Below are 21,018 nucleotides of genomic sequence, written 5' to 3'. Positions count from 1 at the left end.
CACCCAGGCGCCCCGCGGATTTTGCATTCTATAATGCTCTCTCCCTACCTAATCTTTTGTGCAACATGAAAAATTGCTCTCTTGGTTTTCTCTTATTTTTTAATGTTCATTTATTTATTTTTGAAAGAGAATGAGCAGGGGAGGGGCAAGAGAGAGAGAGAGAGAGAGAGAGAGAGAGAGAGAGAGAATGAATCCCAAGCAGGCTCCATGCTGAGCAACCCCAACACAGGGCCCCATCCTACAACTGTGAAATCAAGATATCAAGAATCGACGCTTAACTGACTGAGCCACCCAGGCACCCCTGCTCTCTTGGGTTTCTTAAAACATTTTATTTCTGCTACTGTTTTGACTTTCTGATTATAAATTGCATGAAAAAGACACTCTCATGTTCTTTCTTTTCCTGAACATCTAATGTTCTAACATCCAGTCTAGGACAGAAGATAAAATAGAGAGATTCAAGAAAGCAGTTGAGTACTATTCAGTCACAACCAAACTCTCTTCACTGCCAGTGGGTCCCTCCTCCTTTCTAGGTAAGGCTTCTATCTGATGCTAGCTGCTGTATCCAAAGGGGAAACTGAGTCCCTCCTGGGAATTCCAGGGCCAGAGTGGAATGACTTGTTTGTATTACACTCTTACAGAAGTCATTCTTGTTTGGTGGGCACTCTCCTTTTGACTTCCATGTAATAAGAGTGGTGACATGAGGCAGGGCACTGATTTCTCAAATTTGTAGATGGGGTCTAATGCTATTTCCTTAGCTTGGGCTTCTTCCGGCACTAACCTCCAGTATGGCCTGGTGTATATAAAATAGTCCTGTCTTTGGTTTCAGCCTGAGTTTGAATTCTACCTCTGCTGCTTAATAGCTGTGTGATCTTAACTAGTCACATTTGCATGTATGAAATACAGCTCATGATACCTATTTTATGGGGGGTTTTTTAGATGAAATAATTTCTTTAAGTTTCTTGGCATGGCACATAGCTGCTGTTCAATAAATTATAACTTATTAATAATAATTTTTCAAGCAATATGGGGTTAGCGGAATATAATATAGTAGAATTATTAGGATTGATTAAAGTATGGCCCTTTCTCTTGGCTTCAGGTTTTCGGAATAATCGGCTTGGAAATCCTCCCCTTCCACGAAATCAGATGGGCACTATCTCTGCTGGAAAGCCAATGGTAATATCTTTCAAGAGGCCCAAGACCATTTGTTATCATTAGACTCAGGTTGCTTCCTGATTTTTATACTCTGAGTTAAGGAGTTAAGGTAATTCAGTGTTATCAGAATATCAAGGCTGTATATACCTATGTCATGTTCTCAACAGACTATGCAAAGAAAACATCCAAATCACTAACCAATAGGATGATGTGAAGGTAGATTAGCTAATGTCAGAGAATGGTTCTAGGAGACATGGTTGGGCTATTGTCCTGCCTCTGGAGTATTCTGTCCATATATCACTGTTAGAATAATTTCTTATTATTCTCAGTAGTTTCTTTGTATCCCAATAATTCCCGCTTCTGGCATTATCCACTGTGTCACAACTTCTGAGGGAGCTATTTTGGAGCCAGTTCAAATTTTAAATAGCTTTTCTATCTGTTTTATTCTTTAGTTTTCTCACCATGTGCCCCAGAAAATGAAATATCCACCACCATTCCCAACGGGGCCCAACTCCTCTCTTCTCTTCTCTTCCCATGCTTTGGGGGAATCCCATCCTTTTTCTGAGGATCCCATGCTGCAGGACAGCCCCTTTGCCAATTGGGCTGTCTCTTATGACTCCTCTGCATCCCAGTTTCCCAATTACCTGACTTCCAAAGCTTCACCTCCTTTGGGACCAGACTCTTCTCACTCCTCTTCCTCTGATGGTGATGAACCAAATGGAGCCAGCTCTGAGTAAGTGTCTGAATAGGTACCCAAGGGAACAGACTTCTGAAGCATCTGTATTTCTCTTTTTGCTGGTAACCTGGGTTGGAGTGTGGAGGAGTATATGTACCTTGATTTTCTCTGTGGCTCTTTGCTCTTTTTTTTAATGTTTATTTATTTTTTGAGAGAGAGAGAGAGAAAGAGAGAGACAGACAGACAGAGCGTGAGCAGGGGAGGGCAGAGAGAAAGGGAGACACAGAATCCAAAGCAGGCTCCAGGCTCTGAGCTTTCATCACAGAGCCCAATGCGGGGCTCGAACTCTCAAACCATGAGATCATGACCTGAGCTGAAGTTAGACACTTAACCGACTGAGCCACCCAGGCGCCCCTGTGGCTGTTTCCTCTTAAGTGAAGTAGAAAAACTCTATGCTTGGCTACTTCATACTCATTTTGACTCTGTACAGGTGGTAATTTTCAGATACCCAAGCGACTGAAGTAAAAGGAAGCATAGCAGCTGGTTAGGAAAGCCCTAGGTATGAGTGTGCTACATTTCATGGCTGTCATTTCTCAATTTTTGAGGGCTGTGGATCAAATGTAAAAAATAAGTGAAAAGAATTTATAGAGTTGAAGTATTAGAATAGTTGAGTAGGCAGTTATATTAAGACAGGGTTCTGAGGATTAAAACAGTGGTGTTTTGTACTAGCTTATTTGTTCTTAGATTATTTCTCCAAGCAGATTATTCTGGGGAAAATAGAGCTGCTCTGAGATTTCAGTTGTAATTAGTTTCTTAGAACGTAAGCTGACTCAAGGCATGGCATCTTACAAGGTGTAGCTGAAAGGTATCAGGTCCAATACTAACCCAGTGTCTTGACTTCCAGAGGGTTTGTAAGATTCCTTGGGATCAGACAGACATCTTGAATTGGAATATCTTTATCAACCTCCTTTCTTCTACACGGTCTTCCTAAATTTTTAGTCGTATCACGGAAACACTTCAGCAGCAGCCTGGATGGGATGATCCAAATGGTGACAGAGGGTCCTGGGTACAGCCCATCGATGCTGGAGTTTCAGATGCCAGCCTGGGTGATGGCGAGCCCCACATCCCATCCCTGCTGTCTATGTCTACAAGGAACCACATGGACATCACCATTCCACCCTTACCTCCAGTAGCTCCAGAAGTCTTGCGGGTTGCTGAACACAGACATCGAAGGGGTCTTATGTATCCATATATCTACCATGTTCTCACTAAGGTAATAAAGCACATCAGCACCTACCTCCCTGCTTTTACCACTGTACTTCACACTTCCTAGAGCCATAAGTTACCAGAGAACATTCTAATTGGTATCTGAAGGGAGATAAAAGGAGACCAAGTATGCTGGGGTTCCTCTTTACATTAAGGGCCCCAGATGAGGTGAGACCAGCAGTAGATGGGACTTTCCAATAAATGAGGCCCCAAGAAGATAACTATAATTGTAAAATAATATAATCTGCTCTAGCCAAACACCGCAGAAAGAAGATAATGCACCATGTTGGTCTAGGGCTGGGCACAGTCTAAGAAGAGGCTTTATGCCCTTGTTCTTTACCTCTTCCTCTATTTCTTCAGAGCTTTGTTCCCTTCCTCCAGTCTTACTATACAAGTCCATCCCCCAACAAAATGTCCAAGATGGACTTAACCCATTTATTCAGCTATAGTCAGTCATAGCACAGACTCTAAAAACCGTAGCTTTTATGCTGGCTATGGTTATCTAGGCCTTTTAGTCTGAAACTCTGTTAAATATAAGTAGCAAATTTAGTAGCTAGGCTATAGAGGCTGTAGTTCATGACTGATTCTTCTCAGCTCAATTCCAAACCTTGAGGTAACTCATTATGTTCTTTCCCCTGGACCATTTTCTTATTAGGGTGAGATTAAGATCCCCGTATGTATTGAAGATGAGTGTAACATGGAGCTGCCTCCAGCTGCTCTCCTGTTCCGGTCAGCTCGTCAGTACGTATATGGGGTCCTTTTCAGTCTGGCAGAAACACAACGGAAAATGGAACGCCTAGCTATACGGCGGCGGCTACCTGTGGAAGGTAAGTATTGTTTTAACTTCAACAGTTCTCTCAAAGTTTGGTGTGGAACAAAAACATCTGTGCAAGCACATCATACCTGTGACAATGGAGCAGTCTTTGAGAAAATGCATAATTCGCCAGAATACATATTAGTATGGCAAATGCATTAACTTAAGCCTCAGTTCTTTAATCATTAAGCATTCAGAGTAGCTACTACTTATTAAAACCATGCTGGACTTTGGGAATGTAGAGGTGTATCTGACATGGTTTCTCCTCCTCAGTAAGGTTTTGTTTTGGATTTGATCCTGTAGAGTTGGAGCCATTGAGGTGTTTTAAGCTGCAGAGTGACATGGTCAAATTAGTGTGTTCAAAAGAACCCTCTAGATTTCTGCTTCTGGGAAGATAGAGTACATATACTGTCCTTATTCCTCCTGCTAAATACACCTAAAAGCCCAGGATATTATATATATAACAAGTACAAGACATTCTAGAAGGTAAAGAGAAGAAGTCAGACTGGCTAAGGACTTCGGGATCCAAGGAATAATGCAGTGGTGAGTTCCCTGGGTTTTCTTATTGCTGCATATATCTTAGACTAGGTGTGGGACCAGCTGGCAGCCCAGAAACACCAACAGGTACAGACCAGTAAAAGCCCCAAGAAATGCCTTCTCTCTCTAGTCAAAGGACCCAAAAGAAACAACCTAGCAAACAGAAAATTTTTAGGTAATAACTAATCTGCTCTAGCCAAACACCACAGAAAAACTGCAGCCAACCATCACCCCTAGTAGCAAAGACTGGATGAAGAGCCTAGATGTCTACTCTTGTCAGACTACAACAAGCAAGAGGAGGAGCTGAATGTGGAGCCAGGACTTTCACTCCCACTTGGCAGTGATGAGAAAGCATCCCCCTTCACTCAACAGAGTGATGTCAGAAAAGACCTGCTAAAACACAAAATTAAAATAAGACCCAGAGTCTTTTAATATAATACCCCAAATGTCCAGATTTCAATGGAAAATCCCTCTTCATACTAAGAAACAGAAAGATTTCAAACTGCGATCTCAAAATAACCAAAGAAAAAAAATCAATAGATGCCTACATTGAGATAACACAGATGTTTCAGTTACCTAGCAGGGATTTCAAAGCAGCCATTGTAAAAATGCTTTGACAAACAATTCTGAATATGTTTGATACAAATTAAAATCAGAAAGTCTTAGCAAAGAAATAGGAGATATAAAGAAGAAATGGAAATTAAGAACTAAAAAATACAATAACAAAATACTTAATAGTTGAGTTCAACAGCAAATTGGAGACAATAGAAGAAATAGTGAATTTGGAGATAGAACAATAGAAATTACCCAATCTGAATAATAGAAAATACACTGAAAAAAAATGAACAGCGACCAGTAAAACTAGAACAAAAGGTCTAATATTTGTATCATCAGAGTTCCCGAAAGACAGAAGAAAGAGGGTGGGGCTGCAGGAGGATTCAAATAAATAATGGCTGAAATATTATCAAATTTGGGAAAAACAGAATCAGCCCACAGAGTTAGGAAGCTGAGTGAATTATCCACAGTATAAACCCAAAGAAATCCTTGCTAAGATCTATCATGGTGAAACCTTTGAAAGCTAAAGACAAAAATTATTGAAAGCAGACTGCTTTACCCATAGGGGCAAAATAATATGACAGCTGATCTCTCATCAGAACCCAGATTCCAGGAGGAAGTAGCACAACACTTTCTAGGGCTGAAAGAAAAGAAATGTCAGTTCAGAATTCTATATCAAACAAAAACATCCTCCAGGAATGTAGGGGACATCAACACATTCTCAGATGAAGGAAAACTAGGATAATTTTTCACAAGTAGCGCTACTGTAAAAGGATGGCTAACGGTATCCATCTGCACAAAAAGGCAATGATAAAAGGAGAAATATTGGGAGGAGCTTGGGAACATGGCAGAATAGGAGGACCCAGAGCTCACTCCATCCCACGTTTCAACTAGATATCATCCGCATCCAAGTTAATAAATTGGAGAGTGATCTAAAGACCAGCAGAACAAACTCCACAACTAAATATAGAGCAGAAGCTGCATTTGAAAGATTAGGAAGGTCAGAAAGGTGGAGTGAGGCTGCCCACCGAAGGGAGGGAGCTGCATGCACAGGAGAGGACAGAGGACCTTCACACCAGGGAGTTTCCACAGGAAAAAACTAATCCCCATTGCTTTTGGCTTTAAGAAACAGAGGAGCAGAATTCCGTGAGTTTGTAAAATCTGTGGGACTTGGAAGCTGGAGCTTCAAAAATCTGTTTACTGGGGCACCTGGGTGGCTCAGTCCATTGAGTCTCCAATTCTTGATTTCAGCTCAGGTCATGATCTTGCAGTTCCTGAGTTTGAGCCCTGCATTGGGCTCTTCACTGACAGTGCGGAGCCTGCTTGGGATTCTCTCTCTCCCTCTCTCTCTCTGCCCCTCCCCTGCTCTCGCTCTCTCTCTCTCTCTCTCTCAAAATAAATAAATAAACTTTAAAAAAGTACTAAAAGTTTCCTGAGTCAACACTGAGCCAACTGAGAGGGTGAGTGACAGTCGGGTTGCTGCCCTTAAGGAAACAGCAGGCTGGGTGGAGAGGCAACATAAAAACAGCAGTTTACACAGCTCTAGAGGCAAATAGGAGACAGATATGTTCATATTTATTTCTGAGCATGTTGGGAGACTTCAGAAATGAGGGAGCTGGCAGGTGCCACTTTCCTCCCCTACCTCCCAGCATAAGCACAGAGACACCTGCTGGAGGCAGGACTGCACAGACATTTGGTACCTAACCCACTAGCAGTGCAAGGACTTGCCCACTCCAGGCCTGCTGGCCTCAGCCCTGGGCTCAGGGCAGATTTTGTTAAAGCTGAGTAGGTGCCCCACCCAGCCACCAGGTGCACAGCTGCCACCGAGCACCAGGCATGTCTGCCGTGCAGTGCTTAGCTGCGTGGCCCCAGGCACACTTGTGTGTTCCTAAGCCACGTGCCCCCAGTCACCTTTGTGTGTCTGCCCAGCCAAGCGCCCATAGGCACCATATTGCACCATGTCCACCATGCACCCCTGGCTGCTATTGTATGTGTGGTTGCCCAGGGCACAACCCCTAGCCACTGCAGCACTTAAAGAGATCTGACCCAGCACACATTTTGCTAATACTGTCGCCCTGCTCCCATTCTCTGGTGGGCATGCCCCCCCCCCCACTCCAGGCTGGCCTGCTTGGGTCCCACTAACACCACAGGGAGCAAGTACAGCCCACAACAGGCAGAGAGTCAGTGCAGACGACTACATGGAAAGGAAAAGTGACTCAGACACAACAGCAGGGCATAAGCAACATACCTAGGATACTGTCCTAAAGTGCCAGATTCTGGTGAACAGGGGACCTCCACCACAGGGCACTCCAGGACTGAATCTTCATAAATTCACTATTTTCAAGAACAGAAGACGCAACTGACTTTCTTAGCACAGAGAAATTGATACAGAGAGGCAGACAAAATGAAGAAACAAATTTATCCCAAATGAAAGAAATGATAAGTCCACAGCCATAGATCTAAGCAAAACAGATATAAGTAACATGCCAGATAAAGAAATTAAAGCAATGATCATAAGGATACTCACTGGACTTGAGAAAAGAGTGGAAGACATGAGTGTGACACTTCACACAGAGATAAGGAATGACATAACAACAATAAAGGGCACAATAAATGAGATGAGAAACACACTTGATGGAATGAACAGCAGGATGGGAGAAGCAGAGGAACAAATTAGTAACCTAGAAGACAGAGTAATGGAAAGTAATCAAGCTGAACAAAGGAGAGAGAAAAGAATTATGCAAAATGAGAATAGACTTGGGGAACTCATTGACTCCATTAAATGTACTAACATTTGTATTATAGGAGTCTTAGAAGAAGCAGAAAGAGAAAGGTGGTCAGAAAATTTATTTGAATAATAGCTGAAAACTTCCCTAATCTGCGGAAAGAGATATTCAGATTGAGGAGGCATAGAGAACCTCCAACAAAATCAAGAAAACCACACCAATACCAAGACATATTGTAATTAAATTTATAAAATATAGTGATAAAAAATCTAAAAGTAGCAAGACCAAAGAAGTCATTAACTTACAAGGGAAAACCCATAATTTTTCAATAAAAATTTAGAAAGCCAAAAGGGAGTGGCATGATATATTCAAAGTGCTGACTGGGAAAAATCAGTAGCTAAGAATACTCTATCCGGCAAGGTTTTCATTCAGAATACAAGGAGAAATAGAGTTTTACAGACACACAAAACTAAAGGAGTTTGTGACCACTAAACCAACTCTGCAAGAAATATGGAAAGGCATATTATGAGTAAAAAGAAGATACCAAAAGTGACAGTATAGAGGTAGGAAACACAAAAGCAGTAAAAATGAATTTTTCTGTAAAAAAATAAGGAACTCACAAAAAAATGATATGCAATATAATAACATATACATAAAATGGGAGGAGGGAGAAAATGGTTCAAACATAAATGACCATCAACTTAATATAGACTGCTATATGCAGAAGAGGTTATATACAAACCTAATGAGTGCTCGCTTCGGCAGCACATATACTATATACAAACCTAATGGTAACCATATATGAAAAACCACTAATAAATATACAAAGAATAAAGAGAAAGAAATCCAAATACAGCACTAAAGAAAATCAGCAAAACGTGAAAGAGACAAAGACAGGAAAGGATCAGAGAACATCTTCAGAAACAACCAGAAAACGTAATAAAATGGCAATAAATACATATCTATCAATAATTACTTTGAATGTAAATGGACTAAATGCTCCAATCAAAAGACATAGGGTGGTAGGGAGGTGGGTGGGAGAGTGGGCTAAAAGGGTGATGGGTGTTAAGGAGAGCAGTTGTTGTGATGAGCACTGGATGTTATATATAAGTCATGAATCACTAAATTCTACACCTGAAACCAATTTTACCATATATTTTAACTAGTATTTAAATAAAAACTTGAAAAGAAAAAGACATAGGTTAGCAGAGTGGATAAAAAACAAAACCCATCTATATGCTGCCTACAAGAGACCCATTTAAAAATTTTTTTACATTTATTCATTTTTGAGAGACAGAGACAGAGCACAAGTGGGGGAGGGGTAGAGAGAGGGAGACACAGAATCTGAAGCAGGCTCCAGGCTCTGAGCTATCAGCACAGAGCCCGACGTGGGGCTCGAACCCACAGACTGGGGGATCATGACCTGAGCCGAAGTTGGATGCTTAACCGACTGAGCCACCCAGGCAACCCTCAAAGAAACCCATTTTAGACCTAAAGACACCCACACATAGAAAGTGAGAGAGGGCGGAGAAACATCTATCATGCAAATAGATGTCAAAACAAAGCCAGGGTAACAATACTTCTACCGGACAAAACAGACTTTAAAAGAAAGACTGTAACAAGGGAAAAAGGAAGACACTATATAATAATAAAGAGGACAATCCAACAAAAAGATATAACAATTGTAAATATTTGTGCAACCAAGACAGGAGCACTAAAGGAACTAATTCGGAATAATACAATGATAGTATGGGACCTTAACACCCCAATTATCCCAGTGGAGAAATGATCTAAACAGAACATCATGAAGGAAACAATGATTTTGAATCACACTAGAACAGATGAAATTAAAAGATCCATTCAAAACATTCCATACTAAAATAGCAGAATACACTTTCTTTTCAAGTATGCAAGGAACATTCTCCATAATAGATCACATATTAGGCCACAATACAAATCTCAAAAAATTCAAGATCAAAGTCATACCTTGCATACTTTCTGACCACAATGCTATGAAAGTAGAAATCAACCACAAGAAAACATCTGGAAAGACCACAAATACATGGAGGTTAAATAACATGCTACTAAACAATGAATAGGTCAGCCAGGAGATAAAAGAAGAATTTAAAAAGTACATGGAAACAAGTGAAAATGAAAGCACAATAATCCAAAAGTTCGGGATGCAGCAAAAGTGGTACTTAAGAGGGAAGTTTATAGCAATACAGGCCTACATCAAGAAACAAGAAAAATCTCAGATAAACAACCTAACCTTACACCTAAAGGATCTAGAAAAAGAAGAACAAACAAAACCTAAAACTAGCAGAAAGAAAGAAATAATAAAGATTAGAGCAGTAGTAAATGATATAGAAACCAGAAAAATAATACTAGAGCAGGTCAGTGAAGCCAGGAGCTGGTTCTTTGAAAAGATCAATAAAATTGATAAACCTCTAGCCAGACTTACCCAGAAAAAAGAGAAAGGTCTTAAATAAATAAAATTACAAATGAGAGAGGAGAAATAACAACTAAAAACACAGAAATATGAACAATTATGAGAGAATATTATGAAAAACTATATGCCAACAAATTGGACAACTAGAAGAAATGGATAAATTCTCAGAAACATATAAACTACCAAAACAAAAACAGGAAGAAATAGAAAATTTGAATAGATCGATAACCAGCAAGAAAATTGAGTCAGTAATCAAAAATTCCCCCAACAAACAAAAGTCCAGGACCATATGGGTTCACAGGCAAATTCTACCAAACATTTAAAGAATAGTTAGGAGCACCTGGGTGGCTCAGTCCATTAAGTGTCTGACTCTTGATTTCAGCTCAGGTCATGATCTCACAGTTGTGAGATCAAGCCCCACATTGGGCTCTGTGCTGGGATTCTCCCTCTTCCTCTTCCTTTGCCCCTGCCCCACTCATGTGCTCACTCTCAAAGAAAGAAAGAAAGAAAGAAAGATAGATAGAAAGAAAGAAAGAAAGAAAGAAAGAAAGAAAAAGATATAATAGTTAATGCCTATACTTCTTGAACTATTCCAGAAAATAGAAAAGGAAACCTTCAAATTCATTCTATGAGCCCAGTATTACCCTGATACCAAAACCAGTTAAAGACACCACTAGAAAAGAGAACTACAGGCCAATATCTCTTATGAATATAGACATAAAAATCCTCAACAAATACTAGCATAGCAAATCCAACAACACATTCAAAGAAATCATTCACCATGATCAATGGGATTTATATCTGTGTTGCAAGGAGTGGTTTAATATTCACAAATCAATCAATGTGATACATCATTAAAAGGATAACCATATGATCATTTCAATAGATGCAGAGAAAGCATTTGACAGGGTACAGGATCCATTTATGATAAAAACCCTCAACAAAATAGAGTTAGAGAAAACATACCTGAACATGATAAAGGCCATCTATGAAAAACCTACAGTTGACATCATCCTTAATGGGGAAGAACTAAGAGCTTTTCCTCTAAGGTCAGCAACAAGACAAAGGATGTCCACTCTTACCACTTTTATTCAACATAGTACTGGATGGTCTAGCCACAGCAATCAGACAACAAAAAGAAATAAAAAGAATCCACATCAGTAAGGAAGATGTAAAACTCTCACTGTTTGCAGAGGACGTGATACTATATATAGAAAACCCTAAAGGCTCCACCAAAAACTGCTAGAACTGATAAAGAAATTCAGTAAAATCACAGGAATCAAAATCAATGTACAGAAATCTGTTGCATTTCTATACACCAATAATGAAGCAGCAAAAAGAGAAATTAAGAAAATAATCTTATTTACAATTGTACCCAAAATAATAAGATTTGGTTAGGAATAAGCCTAACCAAAGAGGTGAAAGAACTGTCCTCTGAAAACTATAAAATACTGATGAAAGAAATTGAAAATGTCATACAGAAATGGAAAGACATTCCATGCTCCTGGATTAGAGAAACAAATATTGTTAAAATGTCTTTACTACCTAAAGCAATCTACACATTTAATGCAATCCCTATCAAAATACCAACAGCATTTTTCACATAGCTAGAATAAACAATCCTAAAATCTGTATGGAACCACCAAAGACCCTGAATAGCCAAAGCAACCTTCAATAAGAAAAGCAAAGCTGGAGGCATCACAATTCCAAACTTCAAGTTATATTACAAAGCTGTAGTAAATCAAAAAGCATAGTACTGACACAAAAATAGAGACACATAGATCAATGGAATAGAATACAAAATTCAGAAATAAACCCACAATTATATGGTCAATTAATCTTCACCAAAGCAGAAACAATATACAGTGGAAAAAGTCTCTTCAACAAATGCTATTGGGAAAATTGGGCAGCACCGTTCAAAAGAATGAAACTGGACCACTTACTTGTACACAAAAATAAGTTCGAAATAGATTAAAGACCTAAATGTGAGACCCAAAATCATAAAAATCTTAGAAGAGTACACATGCAGTAACTTCTTTCACACTAGTCATAGCAACTTTTTTCTAGATATGTCACCTGAGGCAAGGGAAACAAAAACAAAAACTATTAGGATTACATCTACATAGAAAGCTTCTGCACAGCAAAGGAAACAATCAAGAAAACTAAAAGGCAACCTCCAGAATGGGAGAAGATATTTGCAAATGATATATTTCATAAAGGGCTAGTATCTAAAGTATATGAAGAACTTACAAAACTCAACACCCAAAAAACAAGTAACCCAATTATTAAATGGGCAGAAGACATGAACAGACATTTCTCCAAAGAAGACAACCACATGGCCAATAGACACATGAAAAGATGCTCATCAGGGGAATGCAAATCAAAATTACAATGAGATGTTACTTCACACCTGTCAGAATGGCCAAAATCAACAACACAGGAAACAATAGGTATTGTCAAGAACGTGGAGAAAGATGAACCCTCTTGCACCATTGATGGGAATGCAAACTCATGCAGCCACTGTGGCAGGCAGTGTGGAGGAGGTTCCTCAGAAATTTAAGACTAGAACTCCTTTTTGATCCAGCAATCTCATTAATGGACATTTACCCAAATGATACAGAAACACTAATTCAAAGGGATACATGTACCCTTTTGTTTATAGCAGCATTATTTATTATAGCCATTTTATGGAAGCAGCCCAAGTGTCCAACAGTCGGTGAATGGATGAAGATGTGGTGTGTATGTTTGTGTGTGTGTGTGTGTGTGTGTGTGTGTGTGTGTGTTTAATATTGCATTGGATTATATATTGGAATATTATTCAGCCCTAAAAAGTAATGAAATATTGCCATTTGCAATGATACCAATGAAGCTAGAGAGTATAATGCTAAGCAAAATAAGTCAGAGAACGACAAATACCATATGGTTTCACTCATGTGGAATTTAAAGAACAAAACAAACAAGGGAAAAAATTGAAAGAGAGAGATAGTCCAAGCAAGAAACAGACTTTTCACTACAGGGAATAAATAAACTCATGGTTACCAGAGGGGAGGAAGTTGGGGAGATGGGGATGGAAATTAAAGAGTGCACTTGTGATGAGCACAGGGTGATGTATGGAAGTGTTGAATCATTGTATTGTACATCTGAAACTAAAATAACACTGTATGTTAAGTAACTGGAATTAAAATAGACAGTTAGAAATAGAAGGATTCTTGTAACATCAGGAAGGAAATACAATGGAAAGAACAAAAATGTAGATAAATACAGTCGTCTTTGCTTTTCTTGAGTTTTCACAGTTAAAGCAAGACTATCACTGCTTAATGTGGTTCTCAATGTCTGTAGAGAAAATATTTAAGACAATTGTAAGTGGGGAAGGTTAAAGGGACATAACAGGTCAGGTTTTTATACTTCACTTGAACAAGTAAAATGTCAACACCAGTAGACTTTGGTGAGTTAGGTGTAAATAATGCAGTGCCTAGAAAATGCACTGGAAAAGCTGTACACAGAGAAACACTCAAAAACACTATAGATAAATCAACATGAAATTCTAGAATAAGGACATGTAACCTATAGAAAAGGGAGAAAAAGAAAGCAGAGATAGGAAAATGGAGAGAACAAACAAAACAAATGATAGACTTAAGCTCTAACATATCAATCATTACATTAAATTTAAGTGTTCTAATTACACAAATTAAAATACAGACATTGACAGATTGGATAAAAATCATTACCCAATTATATGTTGTCTACAAAAAAATTCACTTCAAATATAAACGATAGAGGTATGTTGAAAGTAGAAGGATGGAAAATTATATATCATGAAAACATTAATGAAAAGAAATCAGGAATGGCTGTATTAATACCACATAAAATGGACTTCAGAGCAAAGCAAATTGCCAGGGAAAGAGAGGGACATGATATACTGGTAAGAGGGTCAATATACCAAGAAGACTAGCAATCCTAAATGTGTATCACCAAACACAGCCACAAAATATGTGATGCAACAACTGAGAAAACTTAAATGAAAAAAAGGCAAATCCCCAATTATAATTAGAGACTTCAACTCCCCTTTCAATAATGAATAGAACAACTAGACAGAAAATCATCAGTAATATAGAACTCAACAACAATCAATTGATTCTTAATATAACATGCAGCAAGAGCAAAATGCATGTTCTTTTCCATGCCCACAGAATATATACCAAGATGGATCATATCCTGGGCCATAAAACAAACCTGAATAAATTTAAAAGAATTAAAACTATACAGGGTATATTCTCAGACCACTATGAAATCAAATTAGAAATCAACAACAGAAAGATAACAGGAAAATCTAGAAATACTTGGAAGATAACAAAGTACTTTTATCCAAACCTTGGGTCAAATAGCAAAACTTTTTAAAAATCTTTTTTTAGTGTTTTATTTATTCTTGAGAGAGAGAGAGAGAGAGAGAGCGAGCGAGCGCACAAGTGGGGGAGGGGCAGAGAGACAGGGAGACACAGAATCCGAAGCAGGCTCCAGGCTCCAAGGAAAGCCCAATGCAGGGCTCGAACTCACAAACCGTGAGGCCATGACCTGAGCTGAAGTCGGACACTTAACCAACTGAGCCACCCAGGTGCTCCCAAATAGCCAGTCTTAAGGGAAAGAAGGAAATACATGGAACTAAATGAAAATAAAAATACAGCATATTAAAATCTGTGGTATGGAGCTAAATTTCTGAAAAGGGAATTTATAGTCCTAAATGCTCAAATTAGAAAAAGGGATAAATTTCTAATCTGTCCTAAACCTACAGCAAACTAAAATGAAGAAATAATAAAGAGCAAAGGTCAGTGGAATTGGAAACAGAAAAATAACAGAAAAATCAGTGAAACAAAAACTTGATTCTTTGAAAAAAACAATGAAATTGATGAAATTCTAGCAAGACCACAATAAGGAAAATAGAGAATACACAAATTACTAATATCAAGAATGAGGCAGGAGATAACACCACAGTGCCTACAGACATCAAAAGGATTATATGGGAATACTGTAAACAACTCTACACATAAATTTGACAACTTAAACAAAATGGATCAATTCTCAAAATTACAAACTACCAAAACACACCTGATATGAAATAGATAATTTGAATAGCCCTGTAAATATTAATAAAATTTAATTTAAAATTTCCCAAAAAAGAAATCTGACTGAATTAGTTTCACTAGAGAATTCTACCATATTTTTAACAAATACTTAATTGTCAAATCACTATGTTGTATACTTGAAACTAATAGAACATTGTATGTCAATTATATTTCAATAATAAAATTTTATATTATTTTTTAATTTTTATTTATTTTTGAGAGAGAGAGACAGACAGACAGAGCATGAGCATGGGAAGGGCAGAGAGAGGGAAACACAGAATCTGAAGCAAGCTCCAGGCTGTGAGCTGTCAGTGCAGAGCCCAACGACAGGCTTGAACTCATGAACTGTGAGATCATGACCTGAGCCGAAGTCAGACTCTCGACGTATTGAGCCACCCAGGCACCCCTAATTTTGTTAATGTAATCTCTACAGCCAACATGGGGCTTAACTCATGACCCCAAGATCGAGAGTTGGATGCTGTACCAACTGAGCCATCCAGGCACCCCTCGATAATTAATTTTTTTAAAAAAGAGTAGATAGAGACTGTCTCATATATCTTTTTATTTCCAGCAGTGCTTTGCACAATCAGGCCCTTATTGTGGACAATAAATATTTAAATTAAATTAAAAAGAATTACCATCAATTCTACACCATCTTTTTCAGAAAATAGGAGAGAACACTTCCCAAATCATTCTACAAAGCCAGTATTACCATGATACTACAATCAGATAAAGACAGTACATAAAAATAATACTTCACACCAATATCCTTTGTCAATATAGATGTAAAAGTTCTTAACAAGGTATTAGTCAATAGAATTCAGCAATATATAAAAAGAATTACACACCATAGTAATTTGGTAGGGTATGTTCTATTTTGCAAAACTAGTTCAATATTTGAAAAATCAGTCTATGTAATCCACCATACAAACAGGATAAAGAAGAAAAATAATATGGTCATCTCAATGGATGCAGAAAAATATTTAACAAAATTCAACAACCATTCCTGAAAAAAAAAAACTCCCCAAAAAACTAGGAGTAGAGGTGAATGCCTATAACTTGATAAAAAAACATCTACAAAAACCCTTCAGCCAACATTACACTTAATGGTGAAAGACTAAATGTTTTTCTCCTAAAATTAGGAGCAAGTCTAGTTATGCCCTACTGCAGCTCTTCAGCATAGTACTGGAAGTTCTAGCCAGCACAAGAAGGCAAGAAAACGAAATAGAAGGCATACAGATCAGAAAGGAAAAAATAAAACTGTCCCTAATTGTAGATGACATAGCTTATGTAGAAAATCCCAATTTTCTGCATAATTGGGATTATGCAGAAACTGCTAGAACTAATGAGTGAATTCATCAGGGTTGTAGGATATACAATAAACATACTAAAATGAATTCTATTTCTATACACTAACAATGAATATGGGGCACTGAAATAAATACAATACCATTTATAACTCCTCCAACAAATGGAGTACTTAGGTATAAATTTAACAAAAGATGTTCAAGATCTGTATGCTGAAAATTATAAAATGCTGATGAACGAAATTGGTGAAGACCTACATAAATGGAGAGACATAGATCTCCTTGAATTGGAAGATTCAACATAGTAAAATGTCAATTCTCTCCAAATTGATATACAGGTTTAACACAATTCCTATCCAAATCCCAGCAGGATTCTCTGTAGATATATAGAAGATTATTTTTTTAAGTTTATTTATTTTGAGAGAGGGACAGTGCAAGCAGGGGAGAGGCAGACAGAGGGAGAGAGAGAGAATCCCAAGCAGGCTCAGCACTGTCCACACAGAGCCCAGTGTGGGGCTCAAACCCACAAACTGTGAGATCATGACCTGAGCCGACATCAAGAGTTGGATGCTTAACATTTATATGGAAAGACTTAGGAATTAGAATATCTAAAACATTTTTTGAAAAGAAATAAGTTGGGAGGAATCACTCTACCTTGATTACAAAACTTACCATGTAGCTACAATAATTAAGACTGTGTGGTGTTGGTAGTGGTATAGACACATAGATTAGTGGAACAGAATAGGGAACCCAGAAATAGTCCCATACAAGTACAGCCAACTGATTTTTGACAAAGCTGCAGAAGTACTTCATTAGAGGAAGGATAGTCTTTTTAACAAATGGTACTAGATCAATTGGACATCAGTAGGTGAACAAATACCACATATCTAGACTACTATCTAAAATATACAAAGAACTCTCAAAACTGAGCATTATGAAAACTGCCCAATTGAGCATTATGAAAATTGTCCAATTAGAAGATCAGCAAAAGAATGCTGACATTTCACTGAAGAAGATATACATGGCAAATAAAGACATGAAAGGATGTTCAACATCATTAGCCATTAAAGAATTACAAATTAAGGGGGTGCCTGGGTGGCTCCGTGGTTTAAGCATCTGACTTTGGCTCAGGTTATGATCTCACGGCTTGTGGGTTCAAGTCCCACGTTGGGATCTATGCTGCTGACAGCTCAGAGCCTGGAGCCTGCTTCGGATTCTGCATCTCCCTCTCTCTCTTTCTGTCTGCCCTTCCCCCACTCACGTTCTGTCTCTGTCTCTCTCTCTCAAAAATAAATAAACACTAATAAAATTTTTTTAAAAAAGAATTGCAAATTAAAGCCACAATTATATATAACTACATATTTATCACAATGGCTAAAATTAATAATTGTATTCATTTGGATTGGATGTGGAGAAACTGGATCACCCATAAACCGTTGGTAGGAATATAAGATGGTACCACCACTCTAGAAAGTAATTTGGCCATTTCCTTTCAAAACTTAAAATAGACTTACAATGCAACCTAGCACTTATACTTTTGGGCATTTATCTCAGAGAAAGGAAGATTTATTTTCATGCAGGAACTTATACACAAATATTCATAGCAGCTTCATTCATAATAGTCACAAACTGGAAGAACCCAGATGTCCTTCAAAAGGTGAATGGTGAAACTGTAGTACATCCATACCATGAAATACTACTTGGTAAAAAAACAAAAAACAAAAAACGTATTGATACATGCAACAACATGGATGGATCCCAAAAGCATTATGCCAAGTGCAAATGCCAATCTCAAAAGGTTGCATACTATAGGAGTCCATTTATTTAACATTCTCAAATTGACAAAATTGTAGGGATGGAGAACAGATTAGTAGTTGCCAGGGATTAGAGATGGTGCTGGAGGGTGTTGGGTATGACCATAAAAGCGGTAGCATAAGGGAGATCTTTGTGGTAATTGAATAGTTCTGTATCTTAACCTACTGAGCCACTCAGGCGCCCTGAATACTTCTGCATCTTGATTGCAGTGGTGGTTGCACAAAACTACATGTGACCTAGAACTATCCACACAATTATACCAGTGTCAGCTTCTTAGCTTTGATATTATAATTGTTTTAGATACAATCTTTGGGGGAAACTGGGTAAAGGGTACATAGGACCTCTCTCTACTATCTTTGCAACTCCCTGTGAATCTATATTTCAAATTAAAAAGTTTTTTAAGAAGAGCACTCTCATGGTGGTGGAGCATGCATATGAGGTAGACTAGACAGAATGAAGGCAGGGACAAGTCTCCAGAATTGTTGTCAGGTGAAAGATGAGATCTGAACCTCTGTACTATTTGTTGTGATGAAGACAAGGGGACAGACAAAAAAGGATGATAAGGTAATAGAATCAGCAGGACCTTGGCAATAACCAGATGTGAAGCAGGTAAAGGATAGTGTGGGCTCTGGGATGACTTCCAGGTTTCTAGCTTGGGTAATTGAGTAAATGCTGAATGTCTTCAGTAAAACAGGCCATAGCTTAAGAGCCTGAAGTATACTAGAAGTAGACAGAAGCCATGTTTTCCTTGTCTGTTAAACCTTCAAAAATCTAAAAGATATTTTTTTGAGAATTTTTTGAAATTCTTTAAAGTCCTTTAGAGTATCCCACAATCTGTTATGAAGCCAGATATTTATGTAATTCCTCCTTGGACTTCTTTCCTTGCCTAGCCTAGTACATTTACTTAAATGGGTTTCAACATAATTAACTGTGTGACTTTGAGCCTTTATGTTTTCAATGAAAAAAGAGCACTGTGTTTTATGATAATGTAATTACAATACTTCTCTCTCGGGATTAGAGTTCTGAGTTTTGAGAAGTAAATGACATTTACATTCATATGTAAAGTACCTAACACATATCAAACATCTATTAAGTGCTGTTCCTACTGCTAACAATAAAAATTCTAATGACAAAAAATAAAAAGATGTTGAAATGGGACAGATCCTGTCACTTGCGGCCAGAAATTTTACAGAAATGCTCAGGAATTTTCTAGAGCCTGTTTTTCCTCAATTTCTGTTTTCCAGTTCCTTCAGTGATCCTCAAAGAGTGGTCTGCCTATAAAGGGAAGTCACCTCAAACCCCCGAGCTGGTGTCTGCACTGACGTTTCGGGAATGGACTTGCCCAAATCTCAAGAAGCTCTGGCTTGGCAAAGCAGTGGAGGACAAGAACAGAAGGATGCGGGCCTTCCTGGCCTGTATGAAGTCAGATACCCCCAGTATGCTCAATCCAGCTAATGTCCCAACCCATCTGCTGCTCATGTGCTGCGTACTCCGGTAAGCCATGGGACAGGGAAGTGACCGGTTTAGTTCTCTTTTACTTTTGTCACATTTCCTTTAAGCATATGTTTTTATGGTGTTTGGGGATGGGGAGGTTATCGTTTGAAGTTCAGCTTAGAATTCAGAAACGCTGAAATTGATTGCCATGATAGTTTCTTCAGTTCATGATCCTCTGTCATCATCAGTTCATTCATGACCTGCATGAACTTTTATATTTGGTTTTATATTTGGCTTTTGTCTCCTTCAGTCTTTATTCATGATCTTATTCACTTCCCTTCTCTTCCCACATTTACCCACTCTTGGGTATTTGGTGTGTGTCCTTCCATGCCATTTGCCATGTATTTATTTATTTTTTTTTTTTTTTAATTTTTTTTTCAACGTTTATTTATTTTTGGGACAGAGAGAGACAGAGCATGAACGGGGGAGGGGCAGAGAGAGAGGGAGACACAGAATCGGAAACAGGCTCCAGGCTCTGAGCCATCAGCCCAGAGCCCGACGCGGGGCTCGAACTCCCGGACCGCGAGATCGTGACCTGGCTGAAGTCGGACGCCTAACCGACTGCGCCACCCAGGCGCCCCTGCCATGTATTTATTTAGACATATGTGTATTCATGCATAGTCTATAGTGTTGTTTGTATATGTAGATTTTTTCCTTTTGTTAAAAGTTTATTTTTTATTTTTATTTATTTTGAGAGAGAGAGAGAGCGAGCAGGGGAGGGGCAGAGAGAGAGGGAGACAGAATCCCAGGGAGGTTCCGTGTTGTCAGTGCAAAGCCCGATGCGGTGCTCGAACTCACAAGCCAGGAGATCATAACCTGAGCTGAAATCAAAAGTTGGGCACTTAACCGACTGAGCCACCCAGGTGCCCCTATTTTTTTTTCCTTTTTTTTCAACATGAAAGATATTGTGCTGTACATATCATTCTATTTCTTTTTTTTCTACTCAGTGTTATTTTTGATATCCATCCATACTCCTACATGGTTCATTCCTCATAACTGCTGGATTACGTTCCTTCATATAGTAATGTCACAGTATTTTATTTATTGATTTCCAGTTCTTGGGTATTATAAACAGTGCTACAGGAAATCTCTTCATAGAAGTCTTTG

At 38.4% G+C, this 21,018-nt stretch overlaps 1 protein-coding gene across 1 annotated transcript in view; it reads left to right on the top strand.

Annotated features, from left to right (window-relative positions):
- FAM120C (family with sequence similarity 120C) overlaps positions 1–21,018 on the top strand; it is a 126,850-nt gene that overhangs the window by 57,588 nt on the left and 48,244 nt on the right. The window contains exons 5-10 of the mRNA XM_045472954.1: positions 428–530; positions 1,097–1,173; positions 1,605–1,885; positions 2,828–3,101; positions 3,750–3,921; positions 19,662–19,911. Of these exons, the coding sequence (XP_045328910.1) occupies positions 428–530; positions 1,097–1,173; positions 1,605–1,885; positions 2,828–3,101; positions 3,750–3,921; positions 19,662–19,911 (1,157 nt within the window). The remainder of the gene's footprint in view (positions 1–427; positions 531–1,096; positions 1,174–1,604; positions 1,886–2,827; positions 3,102–3,749; positions 3,922–19,661; positions 19,912–21,018) is intronic.

The sequence above is a fragment of the Leopardus geoffroyi genome, chromosome X, assembly GCF_018350155.1.
Source record: "Leopardus geoffroyi isolate Oge1 chromosome X, O.geoffroyi_Oge1_pat1.0, whole genome shotgun sequence".
NCBI classification, from domain to species: Eukaryota; Metazoa; Chordata; class Mammalia; order Carnivora; family Felidae; genus Leopardus; species Leopardus geoffroyi.
This window is presented reverse-complemented; position numbering and strand designations above follow the sequence as displayed.